Source organism: Heteronotia binoei, chromosome 13 (assembly GCF_032191835.1).
Source record: "Heteronotia binoei isolate CCM8104 ecotype False Entrance Well chromosome 13, APGP_CSIRO_Hbin_v1, whole genome shotgun sequence".
Lineage (NCBI taxonomy): Eukaryota > Metazoa > Chordata > Lepidosauria > Squamata > Gekkonidae > Heteronotia > Heteronotia binoei.
The window spans coordinates 7,781,085-7,802,047 of NC_083235.1; the positions used below are offsets into that span (position 1 = coordinate 7,781,085).

Below are 20,963 nucleotides of genomic sequence, written 5' to 3' on the forward strand. Positions count from 1 at the left end.
ATACCAAAAATACAGAGCATCACTGCCCCGGACATAAGAACATAAGAGAAGCCATGTTGGATCAGGCCAATGGCCCATCCAGTCCAACACTCTGTGTCACATAAGAACATAAGAGAAGCCATGTTGGATCAGGCCAGTGGCCCCTCCAGTCCAACACTCTGTGTCACAGAAGAACATAAGAGAAGCCATGTTGGAACAGGCCAATGGCCCATCCAGTCCAACACTCTGTGTCACATAAGAACATAAGAGAAGCCCTGTTGGATCAGGCCAATGGCCCATCCAGTCCAACACTCTGTGTCACATAAGAACATAAGGGAAGCCATGTTGGATCAGGCCAGTGGCCCCTGCAGTCCAACACTTTGTGTCACATAAGAACAGAAGAGAAGCCATGTTGGATCAGGCCAGTGGCCCCTCCAGTCCAACACTCTGTGTCACATAAGAGAAGCCATGTTGGATCAGGCCAGTGGCCCCTCCAGTTCAACACTCTGTGTCACATAAGAACATAAGAGAAGCCATGTTGGATCAGGCCAATGGCGCATCCAGTCTAACACTCTGTATCACGCAGTGGCCAAAAAACCCAAATACCATCAAGAGGTCCACCAGTGGGGCTAGAAGCTCTTCCACTGTGCCCCCCCCCCAAGCACAAGTATACTGAGCATCACTTGCCCCAGACAGAGAGTTCCAACAATAAGCTGTGGCCAATAGCCACTGATGGACATCTGCTCCATATGCTTATCTAAATGTCTGGTGGAACATCTCTGTGGATGTTCAGGCTGGTCCATTCCCATCGTATCTCGGAAGCTAAGTGGTTACTGTCGAGGAGAGCTGTGAGAGCTATGGCTGACCCAAGGCCATTCCAGCAGCTGTAGGTGGAGAAGTGGGGAATCCAACCCGGTTCTCCCAGATAAGAGTCCACACACTTAACCACTACACCACACTGTTCTCTCAAGGAAGTTCAGGGTTGCTATGTAGAGGCAGGCAATGGCAAACCACCTCTGTTTGTCTCGGCCCTGATGTGGGGGGGTGCAGGTTAGCCTGATCTCATCAGGTCTCAAAAGCTAAGCAGGGTCAGCCTTGGTTTGTTCTTGGGTGGGAGACCACCAAAGAAGTTGAAGGTTGCTATGCAGAGGCAAGCAATGGCTAACCACTTCTGTTTGTCTCAGCCCTGACCTTGATGGCCCAGGCTAACCCAATCTTGTCAGATCTCAGAAGCTAATCAGGGTCACCCTTGGTGTTAGTATTTGGATGGGAGACCGCCAGGGAAGTGCAGGGTCATTACGCAGAAGCAGGCAATGGCAAGCCACCTCTGTTTGTCCCTTGCCTTGAAAACCCTATGGGGGTTACTGTAAGCTGGCCAAATCTTTACACTTTCCATCACCACAATATCAGCCTCCACCAAAACCAAATCCAAGGCGAAAGGAGGTCACCACAAAGCAACTTCTTCCTTAGAACATTTATGTGGTAAATCTTTTATGTGAAGTCCAAACACAATCAGGCAGTTAGCGGTTCTAGGAGACAAGAGATAGGTCAGGACTATTTCACAAAACCGTTTTACCACACAAACCCAAGGAGGAGAAGATATTTTTGTGATGACCCAACTCAAGAAATTCAGGTGCGTCAGCCCAGAATCTTTCTTTGCGAGTCCCGAAAGAAAGAAAGAAAGAAAGAAAGAAAGAAAGAAAGAAAGAAAGAAAGAAAGAAAGAAAGAAAGAAAGAAAGAAAGAAGACATATAGAACTTCCTCCTCAGGAAAGAAGGGTTTACATTTGAGGTGAAATGTTTTTGAAAAGGGTCACACACAAAGATGTTCGAACCATCACAACTACTGTGTTAGCTGGGGGACCATCAACCAAACACAGGCGGCACACACACATAAACGCATGAATCTGCCTTAAAATGAATCAAGAGCCTTGGTTCACCAAGGTCAGTATTGTCTCCTCAGACTGGCAGCGGCTCTCCAGGGTCTCAGGCTGAGGTCTTTCATATCCCCTTCCGCCTGGTCCTTTTAACTGGAGATGCTGGGAATTGAACCCCAAACCTTCTGAACGTCAAGCAGATGCTCTGCTCCTGAGCCACTCAGGGGTGTGTTTAGTTTTTAACTCCTATGCGCTGTGTGTGTGGCTAACCCAATCTCCTCAGGCAGTTAGTGGGTTCTAGGAGACAAGAGTATGGTCAGGACTATTTCACAAAACCATTTTACCACATGAACCCTGGGAGGAAGGAGGAACAAATATTTTTGTGATGACTCAATTCAAGAAATCAGATCTCAGAAGCCGAGCTTGGTCAGCCCTAGCTATTTGAATTTATTTTTTATCTATTTTAGGCAATTTATAGTCCGCACTTTCCCAAGGATGGGCTCAGGGTGGATAACAACATTATAAAAACAGTATAAAAACACCAGTTAAAACCAGAGCGATGTGAACAATACAGTTTGACAGATCATACAAATTATAAATGGCGACTCAGTTGGGCATATATTGTCAAGAGTCGCTCCATCTTGTTCCTCTTGTCATGTGTATTCAATTGTATAATGCTTTGCTGAGCTTGCTATGCCTTTGATAGAACTGTAACTTGTTGCTTATCTGGAGGCATGTCCGGGAATTGGCTAGTTGCTAGGTAACCAAGGGCAAAGAGCTGAAGGAGATGAGAACCATGAACTGATAGTGGGCACCTGAGGTGATGAGAGCTTAGCAAAAACCCCGCACAAAACCCCTGCTTTTGCTTGGCACAGTTTGGCTTGAATTATAACGGTCAGGGCAAAGGTTTATAAGTTGGGGAAACTGACAGAGAGGTCAGTTCTGACAACTCGTGTTTATGCCCACGAAGCTGGGGAATAAAGATCTTGAACTTGAATTGTCTTTTCCTTGACTCTGGCCCTGACACATATTATGTGAACTGAAGATAGTAAATAAAATAAATTTATGTTACAGCAGAGATGGATCGCCACAAAGGCCCAAGCTGATGGGAGTAGGACGCCTGCTGCCTCAACCAAAGGCCTGGCAGAATAGCTTCATTTTACAGGCTCTGTGGAAAGATATCAATTTGGTGAGGGCCCAGATCTCTAGAGGGAGCTGATTGGGGCCAAGGCTGGGGCCAAGGTTGAAAAGGCTCTGGCCCAGGTTGAGGCAAGATGGACATCCTTTAAGATGGTCAGCAGATGTTGTGTGTCGGATTGGGGAGCACATATGGGGAGAGGCAGTCCCGTAGATATGTCAGCCCCAGGTTGTGTAAGACTTTAAAAATCAAATGGGAGATCTACAAGGAATACCAGGGTCATGGCGCAAGGGCAGGCAATGACAATCCACCTCTGAAACGTCTCTTGCTTTCAAAACCCCACAGGGCCTGCTATAAATCAGCTGTGACCTGACGAGCTTTCTGCCATCTATAAGGCAACAATTGCCAAGTCGGCAGCTCAGAGAACACAGCCGACGCCAGCCGATTCCAGAGAGAGACGGAGAGAGAGATAATATGAGGAGACGCTAAATTGCTCCTGGGAGACTCCTTGGGTCTTAAGAGGCTACAGAGTAGTTAGCAGAAGGCGCGTGACAAGCAGAGGAAGGGAGGAAGAAAAATGGGCCTGAAGACTGGAACGGGATTACCTCTGTTTCCTCATGGCTTGAACTCTGGTGAACTAAGCGATATGCCCCTGATGGGAAAAAGATGCTCTACTGGCTAAACTCGCACTGAACATGCAATGCCACGATTGAGAAAAATCTGTCCTTGAGCACACACCATGCGCCAGAAGACACAACACACTCTCTCTCTCTCTCTTTCTCTCTCCATTTGAAAAAGAATATTAAAGAATGCAGTGTAAAATCTAGTATCAATAGAAAGCCTAGCTGGATGCACACTACGCAGCTGGGGAAAGGGACAAAAAGAGCGAAAGCCACAAGGGCACGCAAAGGATCAGCGTGCCACGCAAACGGTTTCGTTAAAAAAAAATAAATAACCCACCCTCCTTCACGAGGAACGTTTTGGAAAGCACAAAATTGCAACGGGCAAGAAGAACTCCTTTATGAGCGATACGCTAATAAGGAAAAGTTCACCAACGAGGCGGGAGTAAGCAACACACCCTTTAAAAAAAAAAACACCACAATTAGTGTTCAGCAGGGGCGCTCCTGAGGAAAATATATCATTCAGAAAGCAAAAACATACCTCCGACAGTGTGAATAGCGTGTCGCGCACCCCCGTGGCCTCTGTTCCGCCAACCACAGTGCCCCTTAAACACTGGTTGCGACGAATGCCTTGAATTCAGAGTCCGCCAAATTGAGTCCTTCCCTCCACGCGGAAGCTGCCTCGGCTTTGTTCACCAACTCAAACCGCCTTTTGCAACTCGGGTCTGCCGGGCAGCTGCGAGTTCGGATCTCAGCGGGGACCTTTTTATGCCCTTTCTCGGCCAGCGCTGAAGAAAAGGCGCTTCCCCGCGGCTCCCGGATTGTTAGAGCATCTTTCCCGCCTTAACAATTTAGGCACGTTCAAAGCCGCCTTCATTCCCTAGTAGTTTTCTGGGCAGCTCAAAGGATTTCTGCTCTCTGTTCCTTTAAACCCCCTTCCCTCTCTTCCCCCCCCCCTCCCTCCAAGGTTTCCAACCAGAAACAGAACGTTCCTTTACTTCCCATCTCCAAATGTTATGGGGCTGAGAGACAGCAGATGCGGCAGCCCACCCCAGAGGCGGCTGCGGGTTGAAATTCCATATGGCGGGGATCCAGGCGTGCTCATTTCCCTCCGAGCAGACATGCAAACCTCGGGGGCCTCCGTGTATCAAAAGGACCTCCTTTTTCGACTGCTAGGTTGTGTCTCTGGGTGTGCAACATCTCAGCTCAGTGTGTTGCCTCCGGGACACTCGCAACCTTGGCTTCACACCTGCTGCAAGGATCGTTATTGTCGGCTTCCTCCCCCTCCCCAAATAGGGGTGCCAATCTCCAGGTGGGGGAAGGGGATCCCCCGGTTTAGAGGCCCTCCCCTCACTTCAAGGTCATCAGAAAGCGGGGGGGGGGGGAATGTCTACTGGACACTCCATTATTCCCTATTGAGACTGATTCCCATAGGGTATAATGGAGGATTGTGGGTATCTGGGGCTCTGGGGGGGCTGTTTGTTGAGGCAGAGGAACCAAATTTGCAGCATAGCACCTGGTGCCTTTCCTCAAAACACCCGCCAAGTTTCAAAAAGATTGGACCAGGGGGTCCAATTCTATAAGCCCCCAAAGAAACTGCCCCATCTTTCATTATTTCCAACGAAGGGAAGGCATTTAAATAGGTGCGCGGTCCCTTTAAATGTGATGGCCAGAACTCCCTTTGGAGTCCAGTTGTACTTGTCACAGCCCTGCTCCTGGTTCCACCCCCAATGTCTCCTGGCTCCACCCCCAATGTCTCCTGGCTCCATCCCAATGTCCCCAGATATTTCTTGGATTTAACCTGGCAACCCCAATTAAAACTGATCCTTCATCACTCTGCAGAGATCAGTTCCCCTGGAGCAAAATGGTTGCTTTGGAGCGTGGACTCCCTATGGATTGTACCCTACTGAGGTTTCTCCCCTCCGGAGAGCCAGTTTGGTGTAGTGGTTAAGAGCGGTGGACTCTAATCTGGAGAACCGAGTTTGATCCTGCACTTCTCCTCCACATACAGCCAGCTGGGAACAGTTCTCTTCGAGCTGTTCTCTCAAGAGCAGTTCTGGGAGAGCTCTCTCGGCCCCACCTACCTCACAGGGTGTTTGCTGTGGGGAGGGGAAGGGAAGGAGATTGTAATACGTTCCGAGACTCCTTAAGGTAGAGAAAAGTGGGGTATAAAAACGGACTCTTTTCTTTTTCAGTCTGATGTAGTGGTTAAGAATGGAGGACTCTAATCTGGAGAACTGGGTTTGATTCCCCACGCTTCCTCCACATGTAGTCAGCTGGGTGACCTTGGGCCAGCCACAGTTCTCTCAGAGCTGTTCCTCTCAAGAGTAGTTCTCTCAGAACTCTCTCAGCCCCACCTACCTCACAGGATGTCTTTTGTGGGGAAAGGAAGGGAAGGAGATGGTAAGCCGCTCTGAGACTCCAGGGCAGGATATAAATTCAATCTCCTCTTCTCCTTTCCCAAATCCTGTCCTCTCCAGGCTCCGAGTCCACGCCCAAATAGTCAGGAATTCTCCAGCCCAGTGTTGGCAACTGTATGCACCACCTACAAGCTTTCCCCCCAGATGTTTCTTTCAACATATGCAGCTGGGATCAGAGGTAAGAAAGCTCCCAGAAGCGGGCAGTGGAACAGTGTAGGCTAGAGTTGCCAACCCCCAGGTGGTGTGTAAGTAAAGAACCGTTAGGAGACACCATAAATTTTAAATAACAGAACACTGTAATGTGGAGGTCAGTGGTAGTCTGACCAGGCTTGCGCATAGAACTTCAAGAAGAAGATAGAAGAAGATATTGGATTTATATCCCGCCCTCCACTCCGAAGAGTCTCAGAGCGGCTCACAATCTCCTTTCCCTTCCTCCCCCACAACAGACACCCTGTGAGGTGGGTGGGGCTGGAGAGGGCTCTCACAGCAGCTGCCCTTTCAAGGACAACCTCTGCCAGAGCTATGGCTGACCCAAGGCCATGCTAGCAAGTGCAAGTGGAGGAGTGGGGAATCAAACCCGGTTCTCCCAGATAAGAGTCCGCACACTTAACCACTACACCAAACTGGCTCTGAACAAAAACATGCTTCAAAAGGCTATTCCCACAAGTCAGTTCAAAAGGAGTTCAACAAAACTTTCCAATCACAAAGGAATATCCATGTTCCAGTATTTAGTTCATGGAGCTAAAGGAAGCCCTTCCAAAGACGTCTGTTCTAGATATCAAGACGTTTCATCCGTCTTTCTTCAGTTTGGAGGTTTCTTAATCACTGGGACACGATCTTTACAATGCATTCACAGAAGACCAACTGATCGATTGCCAGATATATCTTGAACCTTGTTGGCCTCCTGTGAATGTATTATAAAGATCGGGTCCCAGTGATTAATAAGCCTCCAAACTGAAGAAAGACGGATGAAACGTCTTGATCTCTAGAACAGACATCTGCAGAAGATCAGTTCCCCTGTAGAAAATGGATCATACCTCACTGAGGTCCCTGTCTTTCACAAACCTTGCTTTCACCAGGACCCACCCCCAAATCTCCAGGAATCTCCCAACTTAGAGTTGGCAACACCGCCTGGTAGAGAGAGGGCACCGGGGGGTGGGGGTGGAAGAGATCTCGCTGTTGTTCCTCTTTTTCTTTGAAAAGATTCCATGCAGAAGACAATCTACAGCAGGGAGCGTGCCGCGTCGGCAGAATTTTCAAACGACTTATCAAAAATTTAGCTTGCTGGAAAAAAAACAGCCCCTGTGCGAAGCAGCAAAATCGTGCTAAAACCAGGGACACTCAAGGACTCCATTACCACAGAGGCGAGTGATATGTTTGTGGGGGGGGGGGGGCAATGACCCTCATTTTCCCGGAAACAAAGGATGTGCGGTCGTCCACATGCCCGGGAAAATGTGATTTGTCTGCAACAGAAATCCTCATCAACAGACGTCTGGCTTCCATGCAGTCATCGTGCATTCACGGTCTCCGAAATATTGCCAGGGAAGCCCTCTCTGGAGAGAGGAAAAAACCGAAACGTGCATATCCACAAAGAGGAACTCCTCTTCCCTACTTCGGAATGAGACAGAGCTACCGAAGAGAAGACAAGGCGCAGTTGGGTTAGAATCATGGGGGAAAACCCACGCTCCAGCAACTGCAGAAGTCAATTAAAAGCGGCGGCAATTAATAGATGGATTTTGTACAGACATCCCCAATTACCAAAATGTTATCTAAATGTCTTGCAGACTGATCAGAGGTGTGTCTATTTTTATTTTATGAACGTAGGAGGCGTTTTGATATTAAAAGAACCCTGCACAATAATAAAAAAAAAAACTGGCATCGATAGCTAGATAAAAAGCGGCCTGTGAGTGACAGGAAGGACAAACCAGTAGAACGCCTGATGGGAAGGAGGGAGTAGGGACCGTTCCTTACGCAAATCACAGTGAATCCCGTCTTTGAACCACTGGGATCTGTTTGATCTTTTTCACGGGAACTTCGAGAACCATGTGGGCTAGAAGCCTCCTTTTGGAAAAGCTAATAAACAGCCGGCATTCAGCCACGCAAATTCGGTATGAGACCAGGCACAAAAGCAGAAGAACATAAGAGAAACCATGTTGGATCAGGCCAATGGTCCATCCAGTCCAACACTCTGTGTCACATAAGAACATAAGAGAAGCCATGTTGGATCAGGCCAGTGGCCCATTCAGTCCAACACTGTGTCACATAAGAACATAAGAGAAGCCCTGTTGGATCAGGCCAATAGCCCATTCAGCCCAACACTCTGTGTCACATAAGAACAGAAAAGAAGCCATGTTAGATCAGGCCAATGGGCCATCCAGTCCAACACTCTGTGTCACATAAGAACATAAGAGAAGCCATGTTGGATCAGGCCAATGGCCCATCCAGTCCAACACTCTGTGTCACATAAGAACATAAGAGAAGCCATGTTGGATCAGGCCAGTGGCCCATCCAGTACAACACTCTGTGTCACAGAAGAACATAAGAGAAGCCATGTTGGGTCAGGCCAATGGTCCATCCAGTACAACACTCTGTGTCACAGAAGAACATAAGAGAAGCCATGTTGGGTCAGGCCAATGGCCCATCCAGTCCAACACTCTGTGTCACAGAAGAACATAAGAGAAGCCATGTTGGGTCAGGCCAATGGCCCATCCATTCCAACACTCTGAGTCACGTAAGAACATAAGAGAAACCATGTTGGATCAGACCAATGGCCATCCAGTCCAACACTCTGAGTCACATAAGAACATAAGAGAAGCCATGTTGGATCAGGCCAGTGGCCCATCCAGTCCAACACTCTGAGTCACATAAGAACATAAGAGAAGCCATGTTGGATCAGACCAATGGTCCATCCAGTCCAACACTCTGAGTCACATAAGAACATAAGAGAAACCATGTTGGATCAGACCAATGGCCCATCCAGTCCAACACTCTGTGTCACATAAGAACATAAGAGAAGCCATGTCGGATCAGGCCAATGGCCCATCCAGTCCAACACTCCGTGTCACATAAGAACATAAGAGAAGCCATGTTGGATCAGGCCAATGGCACATCCAGTACAACACTCTGTGTCACAGAAGAACATAAGAGAAGCCATGTTGGGTCAGGCCAATGGCCCATCCAGTACAACACTCTGTGTCACAGAAGAACATAAGAGAAGCCATGTTGGGTCAGGCCAATGGCCCATCCAGTCCAACACTCTTGAGTCACATAAAAACATAAGAGAAACCATGTTGGATCAGACCAATGGCCCATCCAGTCCAACACTCTGTGTCACATAAGAACATAAGAGAAGCCATGTTGGATCAGGCCAGTGGCCCATCCAGTCCAACACTCTGAGTCACATAAGAACATAAGAGAAACCATGTTGGATCAGGCCAATGGCCCATCCAGTCCAACACTCTGTGTCACATAAGAACATAAGAGAAGCCATGTTGGATCAGGCCAGTGGCCCATCCAGTCCAACACTCTGAGTCACATAAGAACATAAGAGAAACCATGTTGGATCAGACCAATGGCCCATCCAGTCCAACACTCTGTGTCACATAAGAACATAAGAGAAGCCATGTTGTATCAGGCCGGGGGCCCATCCAGTCCAACACTCTGAGTCACATAAGAACATAAGAGAAACCATGTTGGATCAGACCAGTGGCCCATCCAGTCCAACACTCTGTGTCACATAAGAACATAAGAGAAGCCATGTTGGATCAGGCCAGTGGCCCATCCAGTCCAACACTCTGAGTCACATAAGAACATAAGAGAAACCATGTTGGATCAGACCAATGGCCCATCCAGTCCAACACTCTGTGTCACATAAGAACATAAGAGAAACCATGTTGGATCAGACCAATGGCCCATCCAGTCCAACACTCTCTGTCACAGAAGAACATAAGAGAAGCCATGTTGTATCAGGCCGGGGGCCCACCCAGTCCAACACTCTGTGTCACACAGTGGCCCAAACCCAGGCACCATCAGGAGGTCCACCAGTGGGGCCAGGATACTAGAAGCCCTCCCACTGTCGCCCCCCACCCCCCACCAAGCACCAAGAATGCAGAGCATCAGTTGCCCCAGACAGAGAGTTCCAACAATACGCTGTGGCTCATAGCCACTGATGGACCTCTGCTCCAGATGCTTATCCAATCCCCTCTTGAAGCTGGCAATGCTTGTAGCCGCCACCACCTCCTGTGGCAGTAAATTCCGCATGTTAATCACCCTTTGGGTAAAGAAGGACTTCCTTTTATCCTTTCTAACCCGACTGCTCAGCAATTTCATGGAATGTCCATGAGTTCTCATATTGTGAGAAAGGGAGAAAAGGACTTCTTTCTCTACCTTCTCTATCCCATGCGTAATCTTGTCAACCTCTATCATGTCACCCCGCAGTCGATGTTTCTCCAAGCTAAGGAGCCCCAAGCGCCTTAACCTTTCTTCATAGGGAAAGTGTTCCAACCCTTGAATAATTCTAGTGGCCCTTTTCTGCACTTTTCCCAAAGCAGACAACATGCACAACCGTTGCTTACAAATCTCCGTCCAACTCTTCTCGGTGCTCTCGAATTCTGATCACGCTAGGCCTTTCAATAGACCACTACGTTCACACAATACAAAACTGTAACATCTGTACAGGAAACAGCAGGAACGCCATTCGTCATACATGAGGGACACATGGAGGTGTCTATCCGGCCACTTGCATGTGTCCTGGGAAAAAGCCGACCAGAAGGAAGTGGATTCCTTTGAAATGTGGTTCCAGAGGAGAGTTTTACAGATACTGTGGACCGCCAAAAATGACACACAAGTCACATCAAGCCTGAACTCTCCCTAGGAGTTAAAATGACCGGACTGAAGCTATTGTACTTTGGTCACGTTGTGAGAGGGCAAAAGTCACTGGAAAAGACGATTGTGCTAGGAAAAGCGGAAGACAGCAAGAAAACAGGAAGTCCCAACAGGAGATAGATTGCCTCTATAAATGAAGCCATGGGAACCCTCCCTCTGCAAGACTTGAGTGACGATGTTAAGCATAGGACCTTTTGGGAGGTCGTTAATTCGCAAGGGTCACCAGAAGTTGGAAGCAACTTGACATAAGAATATAAGAGAAGCCATGTTGGATCAGACCAATGGCCCATCCAGTCCAACACTCTGTGTCACACAGCTGAGAGGTGATAAGATCACCATCTTCAAGTCCTTGAAGGGCTGTCATAGAGAGGATGGTGCGGAATTGTTTCTGTGACCCTAGAAGGTAGGACCAGAAACAATGGGTTGAAATTAAATCAAAACAGTTTCCGGCTCAATATCAGGAAGAACTTCCTGACCGTTACGAGCGGTTCCTCAGTGGAACAGGCTTCCTCCTTGGGAGGTGGTGGGCTCTCCTTCCTTGGAGGTTTTTAAGCAGAGGCTAGATGGCTATCTGACAGCAACGAGGATCCTGTGAACCCTGTGAATTTAGGGGGAGGTTTGTGAGTTTCCTGCATTGTGCAGAGGGTTGGACTAGATGACCCTGGAGGCCCCTTCAAACTCTATAATTCTATGCAGCCACACAGAAAGGAGAAAGAGCAAAAACAAAAAAGGGGGGGGGGAAGGGAAGAGACACCTTTGTAAGAAACCAGAGAGTATTGAATACCAGAGAACCAGAGGCCACACAAACAAAAAAAGGCTGATGTACTGGGTTGAGTGCAAATATATACAGCGCAAAAAGTACAGAGTGAAAACAGTCGCTGTATACCGGGGTGGCACTCGGGGGCCACACATGGCTCTTTCACACATATTGTGCGGCTCTTGATGCCCCCACTGCCCCATCGGCCAGCTTGGAGAAGGCATTTGTCTCTTTATATCACGTCCCCAAGCCAAGTCAGCTGGCATTTAAAGTTAAAGTTGCTTTCTTTCTATCTCTTATTCCCTCTCCCCCACCTATTTGCTTTCCTTCCTTCCTTCCCTTCCTCCCTCCCCGGTAGCTCTCAAAACATCTGATGCTCATATCTTGCGGCTCTCAAACATCTGATGTTTATGATTCGATGTGGCTCTTATGCTAAGCCAATTTGACCACACCCGCTATATTTTTCTTTATTTTTTAAATTTTAATATATTTCTATTCCGCCCATTCCCCCGTAGGGCTTAGGGCGGAGTACAACGTATGATAAAACAATAAAATACAATAAAAAAAAACATTTTATAAGCAGACCACTCAAAAGCACTCAGAAAACTTTACCATATCATCAGAAAACTTTACCATATCAGCGCAGGATAACCATCCAAATAGAAATATTTTGGGTTTGCTGAGGTTTTTTAAAATACATTTCGTGTGTGAGAATGTGACCCTTGGAGACTCCAGGGATACCTGATGAGATCTGATGAGATATCTGAGACCGGGTTTGTCTGGCTATCCAGGTCAGGACAAAGATAATTTTTTTTTCAATGTCTAACATATTGTGTTATGACAATTGAACCAGCATAGCGATTGACAGTCTGCTGGCTGCTTAAGAACCGTTTTGATATCTTCTTCGGAATTGTGTCTGTTACAGTCCCACGGCACAACGGCCTGGAACAGTGGCGGTAAAATAACAGCCAATCGTACAGGATTAAGAAAGGTATTTAAATCGCACACCTGTGATCCAATTTCTCATGTATCATCCTGAAAATCTTGCAGGTCTGATACCAAAGATATCAATACAGGTCTGATACCAAAGAGGCCAAGGTCATGCAAACTAGTACATCACCCTTTTCTTCTGTGTGGCCTCTGGTACTCTCAGTAACCTCTTTAAGAACAGAAGAGAAGCCATGTTGGATCAGGCCAATGGCCCATCCAGTTCAACGTTCTGTATCACACAGTGGCCAAAAAACTCAGGCACCATCAGGAGGTCCATCAGTGGGGCCAGGACACCAGAAGCCCTCCCACTGTGGCCCCCAGCACCAAGAATACAGAGCATCACTGCCCCAGACAGAAGAACATAAGAGAAGCCATGTTGGATCAGGCCAGTGGCCCATCCAGTTCAACATTCTGTGTCACACAGTGGCCAAAAAACCCCAGGTGCCATCAGGAGGTCCACCAGCGGGGCCAGGACACCAGAAGCCCTCACCCTGTTGCCCCACCCAACAGGAGGGGCAAATAGATACATACATTCCACATGCACGATGAACAAACTCTCAATACATTAAGGCAACTTGTTGTCCATTGTGAAGCACAATTGTTTTTTGAGAAGAAGATATTGGATTTATATCCCACTCTATATTCTGAATTTCAGAGTCTCAGAGCGGTCACAATCTCCTTTACCTTCCCCTTCCCCCACAACAGACATCCTGTGAGGTGGGTAGGGCTGAGAGAGCTCTCCCAGAAGCTGCCCTTTCAAAGATAGAGTCTCAGAGCGGCCTGCAATCTCCTTTCCCTTCCTCCCCCACAACAGACACCCTGTGAGGTGGGTGGGGCTGGAGAAGGCTCTCACAGCAGCTGCCCTTTCAAGGACAGTCTCAGAGTGGCCTACAATATCCTTTCCTTTCCTCCCCCACAACGAACACCCTGTGAGGTAGGTGGGGCTGAGGGGGCTTTCAGAGCAGCTGCCCTTTCAAGGACAGAGTCTCAGAGCGGCCTACAATCTCCTTTCCCTTCCTCCCCCACAACAGACACCCTGTGAGGTGGGTGGGGCTGAGAGAGCTCTCCCAGAAGCTGCCCTTTCAAAGATAGAGTCTCAGAGCAGCCTGCAATCTCCTTTCCCTTCCTCCCCCACAACAGACACCCTGTGAGGTGGGTGGGGCTGAGGGGGCTCTCAGAGCAGCTGCCCTTTCAAAGATAGAGTCTCAGAGCAGCCTGCAATCTCCTTTCCCTTCCTCCCCCACAACAGACACCCTGTGAGGTGGGTGGGGCTGAGAGGGCTCTCAAAGCAGCTGCCCTTTCAAGGACAGAGTCTCAGAGTGGCCTACAATCTCCTTTACCTTCCTCCCCCACAAGAGACACCCTGTGAGGTGGGTAGGACTGAGAGAGCTCTTTCAGAAGCTGCCCTTTCAAGAACAGAGCAGCCAGCAATCTCCTTTCCCTTCCTCCCCCACAACGGACATCCTGTGAGGTAGTTGGGGCTGAGAGAGCTCTCCCAGAAGCTGCCCGTTCAAGGACAGCTCTGCGAGAGCTATGGCTGACCCATGGCCATTCCAGCAGCTGCGAGTGGAGGAGTGGGGAATCCAACCCGGTTCTCCCAGATAAGAGTCTGCGCACTTCCCCGCCACACCAAACTGGCTTTCCTCGCCCACATACTTCCAAGCCCATCTCCATTGTCACCACGAGGGCTTGAAACTCGCCTTCAGCCAACACCACCCTGGTCCTTTCAGAGAAAGCAAAGATCCTTCGGAAGCGGAATTTTGCATCCAAGACCGCAGAGACAGCGGCAACGATGCTATCCGAGCTTCCGGCAAAGCACGCCACACGGGCACTTCTGCTTTATGAACGAGACGGACAAATCTGTCACGGCAGGGCAATGCCAACCAAAAGGGAAGCCGCGTATCTGGAGAGCGTGGGCATGGAGAGAGGAGAATTTTATCCTATCGGCCATCACTGACAAGGCAACGTTGGTAAGAGTGAGGCGGTTAAATACATCTTGCTAGGAATTACCAGCTTCCCACATGATGGGTTGGGCAGGCTGAGGCTGTGTAGTTAAGCGTACAAGACAAGCAAGATTTCCAGGGTATAAGTCAGCGGTGTCAAACATGCGGCCCAGGGGGCTGAATTAGGCCCCCGAGCAACTGGCTGTTTTCTGCTTCCTTCTCCCCCTCTCTTGCTTCCTTCTGCATCTCAGCTTGCTTTGTCGGGCTTGCTCAATTGCACAGGAGCTTCGGAGCAAAGCCTCTCTTTCCTCCATTGGCTGAGGCTCCTCTCTTGGGGAGGAAGAGGGGGAGGGATAGCTTGCTTTGCCAGGCGCTCTCAACTGCACAACAGAGCTACTGAGCCAAGCCTCTCTTCCTTCTATTGGCTGAGGCTCCTCCCCTTCCTGGTCCCCTGGGGAAGGAAGGAAAGAGCCAGAGCTTCCTTCACCCAGTTCCCTAGATCCCATGGGAGAGATACAAAGAAAGCATCTTTAAGACCAACAAGTGCTAATGTTCGAATCATGTGTTTTTTAAAAAATCTTTAATTTTGTTTGTCTGTGTGTTTTATAAAGTTTATATCTCTGCTAACCTGGCATTACATTTTATGACACACATGGCCTGGCCCGACAAGGTCTTATTTATGTCAGATCCGGCTCTCATCACAGATGAGCGACACCTACGATTTAAGCTTTGGAGACTCAATATCTGATGAAGGAGGCATGGACTCTTGAAAGCTAACACCCTGGACATCCTGATTGAACCTGGGACCTTCTGCATGCCAAGCAGAGGCTCTGCCACTGAGCCAGGGTCTCAGACCAAGGTCTTTCCCATCACCTCCTGCCTGGTCCTTTCAACTGGAGATGCCGGGGATTGAACCTGGGACCTTCTGCATGCCAAGCAGAGGCTCTGCCACTGAGCCAGAGACTCAGACCAAGGTCTTTCCCATCACCTCCTGCCTGGTCCTTTTAACTGGAGATGCCGGGGATTGAACCTGGGACCTTCTGCATGCCAAGCAGAGGCTCTGCCACTGAGCCAGAGACTCAGACCAAGGTCTTTCCCATCACCTCCTGCCTGGTCCTTTTAACTGGAGATGCTGGGGATTGAACCTGGGACCTTCTGCATGCCAAACAGAGGCTCTGCCACAGAGCCAGGGTCTCAGGTCAAGGTCTTTCCCATCACCTCCTGCCTGGTCCTTTCAACTGGAGATGCCGGGGATTGAACCTGCGACCTTCTGCATGCCAAGCAGAGGCTCTGCCACTGAGCCAGGGTCTCAGGTCAAGGTCTTTCCTATCACCTCCTGCCTTGTCCTTTCAACTGGAGATGCCGGGGATTGAACCTGCCAAGCAGAGGCTCTGCCTCTGAGCCTCATGCCAAGCAGAGGCTCTGCCACTGAGCCACAGCCCAATCTCCAGAGTAGATGCTGGTAGAAGAAGAAGAAGATATTGGATTTATATCCCGCCCTCCACTCCGAAGAGTTTCAGAGCGGCTCACAATCTCCTTTACCTTCCTCCCCCACAAAAGACACCCTGTGAGGTGGGTGGGGCTGAGAGAGCTCTCACCGCAGCTGCCCTTTCAAGGACAACCTCTGCCAGAGCTCTGGCTGACCCAAGGCCATTCCAGCAGGTGCAAGTGCAGGAGTGGGGAATCAAACCCGGTTCTCCCAGATACACTTAACCACACTTAACCACTACACCAAACTGGCTCTCATGAAAGCCCCTTGACTAGACCACAGCAAATAACAAGGGCAGCAGAAATCTCACTGGGATGGTGGTCGTGGGGGAGAAGAGGGTGGAAACTTAAGGGACACAGACGCCTGGGAAAAGACGGCCTCTGGATATCTGCGAATGGGGTACCACAGCAGTGGACTTCAAACTGTCCAGAATCAGCATTCCCTGCACTGCAAAGCGTGTGATAGGGAGTCATGTGAGATCAGTCATGTGACAATGGGGGAGAAAGGTATCAAGGCTAAAGCCGCAGGTAGCAAAGCCAGAAACGGGAAATTTTGCTGAGCACTAAGTGGTTTACTGGAATGAAAAACCAGGCCAAGGGTCAGAAGAGCCATAGAGAGGTGGGATGCTAGGATAACTACTAAGTGAAGGTAGATCCAAGGGGGTCACTGTGTTTGAAACAGCAGGACAATGTTGGAATCCAGAGGCACCGTTAAGGCCTACCCAGTTTTATTCTGGGTAAGAGCTTCTGAGGAAGCGTGAGTGGCGCACAAAAGCTCATACCTTGGATATGACTTTGTTGGTCTTAAAGGTGCCCTTAGACTCAAACGGAAGAAGAAGTAGAAGTAGAAGAAGAAGAAGAAGAAGAAGAAGAAGAAGATATTGAATTTATTTAAAAGATAAAGGTAGTCCCCTGTGCAAGCACCAGTCGTTTCTGACTCTGGGGTGACGTGGCTTTCACAACGTTTTCACAGCAGACTTTTTACGGGGTGGTTTGCCATTGCCTTCCCCATTCATCTACACTTTCCCCCCAAGCAAGCTGGGGACTCCTTTGACTGACCTCAGAAGAGTGGAAGGCTGAGTCAAACTGGAGCCGGCTACCTGAATATAAATTCAATAGAACAGCCCCGTGGCACAGAGTGGTAAAGCTGCAGTACTGCCGTCGGAGTCCTCTGCTCACAACCTGAGTTCGATCCCAGCGGAAGCTGGGTTCAGTTAGCTGGCTCAAGTTGACTCAGCCTTCCATCCTTCCGAGGTCGGTCAAAGGAGTCCCCAGCTTGCTGGGGGGAAAGCGTAGATTACTGGGGAAGGCAATGGCAAACCACCCCGTAAAAAGTCTGCCGTGAAAACGTTGTGAAAGCCACGTCACCCCAGAGTCAGAAACGACTGGTGCTTGCACAGGGGACTCCCTTTACCTTTAGTACAAGCATGGATAGTTACTAAGATCACCAAGGAAGTCCCAGGGTTGCTATGCAGAGGCAGGCAACGGCAAACCAGCTCTCTTGCCGTGATTTGGATCGGGTTCGGCTGACGTTATCACATCTCAGATGCAGGGTTGGCCCCAGATAGTACGGCGATGGATAGTTCTAGGATCACCCAGGAAGCCCAGAGCCGCTATGCAGAGGCAGGAAATGGCAAACTACCTCTGTTTGACTCACGGCTTGAAAACTCTACAGGGGTCACCATAAATCGGTTGCCACTTCACAGCAGTCTCCTCTGCCAGGTATATTCAGGCGTTTTCTAAAAGAGCAGGTTTGAAGCAGGGGCCCTGTGCTGAGGATACACAGCAGGCGGGGAAGGCGTGGCCCCATGACCACAGCAGCACTTTAGGCAAAGGAACAGTGCACAAAACACAGAAAGGCTCATTCCAGGGGTGGCCAAACTGCGGCCTAGAAGCCCCACGTGGCTCTTTCACACATATTGTGAAATATTCACACCTTGTTGGCTGGCTTGAAGAATGCATTTAAAGTGAAAGTTGCTTTCTTTCCCCTCCCCCTCCCCCATCTATCTGCCTTCCTTCCTTCCTTCCTTCCTTCCTTCCTTCCTTCCTTCCTTCCTTCCTTCCTTCCTTCCTTCCTTCCTTCCTTCCTTCCTTCCTTCCTTCCTTCCTTCCTTCCCTCCCTTCCCTTTGGATAAACATCTGGTCCATCAGTGGCTATCAGCCACAGTGTATTGTTGGAACTCTCTGTCTGGGGCAAGTGATGCTCTGTATGCTTGGTGCTTGGGAGGGGCAACAGTGTGAGGACTTCTGGTGTCCTGGATCCGCTGATGGACCTCCTGATGGCACCTGGTTTTTTTGACCACTGTGTGACACAGAGCGTGGGACTGGATGGGCCACTGGCCTGATCCAACAGGGCTTCTCTTATGTTCCTCCCTCCCTCCTTCCCTCCCTCCCTACATCTGACATTTATTCTATGTGGCTCTTACATTAAGCAAGTCTGGCCACCTCTGTCTTCTTCCACATGATATTACTGGGATTCCCTGCCGTTCGACTGCCAAGATATGAGATCATATCCTCCCCCCAGGGCCAGGGGTTCACACCTGGATAGGAGATACAGCAACTGGGGGGGAGATGAGGTCTCAATCGGAGGCTGTAGGGATGGATATTCCGAAGGGGCCAGGAAGTGAGGGGGCGAATACACCCCAGCACGTATTTGGAGTTATGAAGGCGTGGGCAAGGGGGTGTCATGTGAAGTATGTGTATGCCAACCCTACCCTTGCCGGTGGAGAGAGATGGGAAGAGAGACGGCTGGCTGGGAAGGTATCGGTGGTTCCCGACTGGGGCAAGAAAAGCTAGGAGAAAGCACTGCGGGCAGAGCCCGCCCAGCCACTTGGCAAACTAGGCGATCGTCTAGGGCGCCGGCTTTCTGGGTGCGCCAAATTGGGTGCCTCTCGTCTGACTGTGATATTATCAGTGCGGGGGTGGGGTGGGGGGGTAGAAGTAAACCTTGCTTAGGGGCCAACCGGAAGGGCTGGTTTCCCCTCCTGGATCCTTTAAGGACTTCCCATGGGGGAGGGGGTGGGTTCAAGAGCTTTCCGGCATGCCCCATTAGATGGCGGAGGGGGGGGAGGGAATTAAGATTATTTAGGTGGGCGAGAGGACGGATGGGCGTTCCCCGGCGGCTTGTGGAATATTTCCTCCCCAAATATTTAGAGAAACCCCTCCCCCCCCTTTTAGACCCAGCAACAGCGTATGCAGAGAGTGGTCACGGAGGGGGGGAAGCGGTTGATGGGGGTGGGGGGTTTTCCCTGCTCCCAGCTCCTGGCGGCAGGCTTGCCAACCTGGGGGGGGACACACCAGCGCAACCCCCAAAAGGCTTTTGTTTGCACAGCTGTCTCTTGTGCTGGTTGCACGCGCCGGTTGCATCCTTCTGCAGGGCTGACTCTTTTGTTTGGATTGCTTTTTTTTGCCAACCTCCGGGGGGAGGGGGGGGTCGCGCCTGGAGATCTCCCGGAAGGACGCCGAAGCCCCAGAGGACAAGAGAACCCTGCGCGACCCCTTGGGGACTGGCACCAATCCCTGGCGAGGGCGCGCTGCAAACCCCATGCCCTGAAATCTTCCTTCCCCCCTCACCCCCTCCAGGAATTTTCCAAGAGGGAGATGGCACCCCAGGCCCTGGGCTGGGGGTGGGCGGAGGGGCGTAGATGGAGCCGGGAGGGAGGAGAGAGGTGGAGAGATGGGCTGGGGGGGGAGGGGGGGCTTGTGGCAAGGGGCTTTTTTGGGGGGGGGGGGTCTCTTCTTCCACTCACCAGTGCAGGAGCTTGTGCTGCAGCTGCCCCGGGCGGCGCTCCGAGGAGCATTGTAAGCACCACATGGCCGGGCGCCACCTCCCGCCCGGGAGCAGCCCCTCCCCTACCACCAGGCAGCGGGACCCCCGGCGGGGCGGCTCAGTTCCCAGGGCTCGCCGGCTCGGCTCTTCCTCGGCTGCCTCCGCCTCTCGCACGCAAAGGGCGAGGAGGAGGAGGGGGGAAAGGAGGAGCCCGGACCAAGGGCCGCCTCCCCCCCCCAGCCGGAGATCCCACCTTCCCCCGCCCCTTCCCAGGCTCGGCCCCGGAGTCTCTCCCCCCTCTTGGCAACAGAGGAAAAAAGCACACTGCTTTCCTTCAGCCGCTGCAAAGAAGAGGTGCCGGGGCTCAGGCCCTCCCAGGGTTGCCAACCCCCACCCTCCCCGGCTGGAGCTGGAATCTCTTCCCACCGCCTCCCCCCTTTGCAACAGAGGGGTATCTTTCTACGCTCAGCCAATACAAGGCTGCAAAGAAGAGGTGCCGGGGCTCAGGCCCTCCCAGGGTTGCCAACCCCCACCCTCCCCGGCTGGAGCTGGAATCTCTTCCCACCGCCTCCCCCCTTTGCAACAGAGGGGTATCTTTCTACGCTCAGCCAATACAAGGCTGCAAAGAAGAGGTGCCGGGGCTCAGGCCCTCCCAGGGTTGCCAACCCCCACCCTCCCCGCCTGGAGCTGGATTCTCTTCCCACCGCCTCCCCCCTTTGCAACGGAGGGTTTCTTTCTACGCTCAGCCACAGCAAGGCTGCAAAGAAGAGGTGCCGGGGCTCAGGCCCTCCCAGGGTTGCCAACCCCCACCCTCCCCGGCTGGAGCTGGATTCTCTTCCCACCGCCTCCCCCCTTTGCAACGGAGGGTTTCTTTCTACGCTCAGCCACAGCAAGGCTGCAAAGAAGAGGTGCCGGGGCTCAGGCCCTCCCAGGGTTGCCAACCCCCACCCTCCCCGGCTGGAGCTGGATTCTCTTCCCACCGCCTCCCCCCTTTGCAACAGAGGGGTATCTTTCGACGCTCAGCCACAGCAAGGCTGCAAAGAAGAGGTGCCGGGGCTCAGGCCCTCCCAGGGTTGCCAACCCCCACCCTCCCCGGCTG

General features: G+C 50.8%; 1 protein-coding gene across 5 annotated transcripts in view; it reads right to left on the reverse strand.

The window, feature by feature from the left end:
* The window catches only part of IQSEC2 (IQ motif and Sec7 domain ArfGEF 2), a 368,004-nt gene that overhangs the window by 83,814 nt on the left and 263,227 nt on the right, over nt 1-20,963 (reverse strand). For 4 of the 5 annotated variants that reach the window (XM_060251903.1, XM_060251902.1, XM_060251904.1 and 1 more), the window contains exon 1: nt 19,845-19,946. The exons of the other annotated variant lie outside the window; for it this stretch is intronic. In XM_060251903.1, coding sequence (XP_060107886.1) covers nt 19,845-19,909 — 65 coding nt within the window. In that variant the 5' untranslated portion in view covers nt 19,910-19,946. Of the gene's footprint in view, nt 1-19,844; nt 19,947-20,963 lie in introns of those variants that run through there. 5 annotated transcript variants of the gene reach the window in all.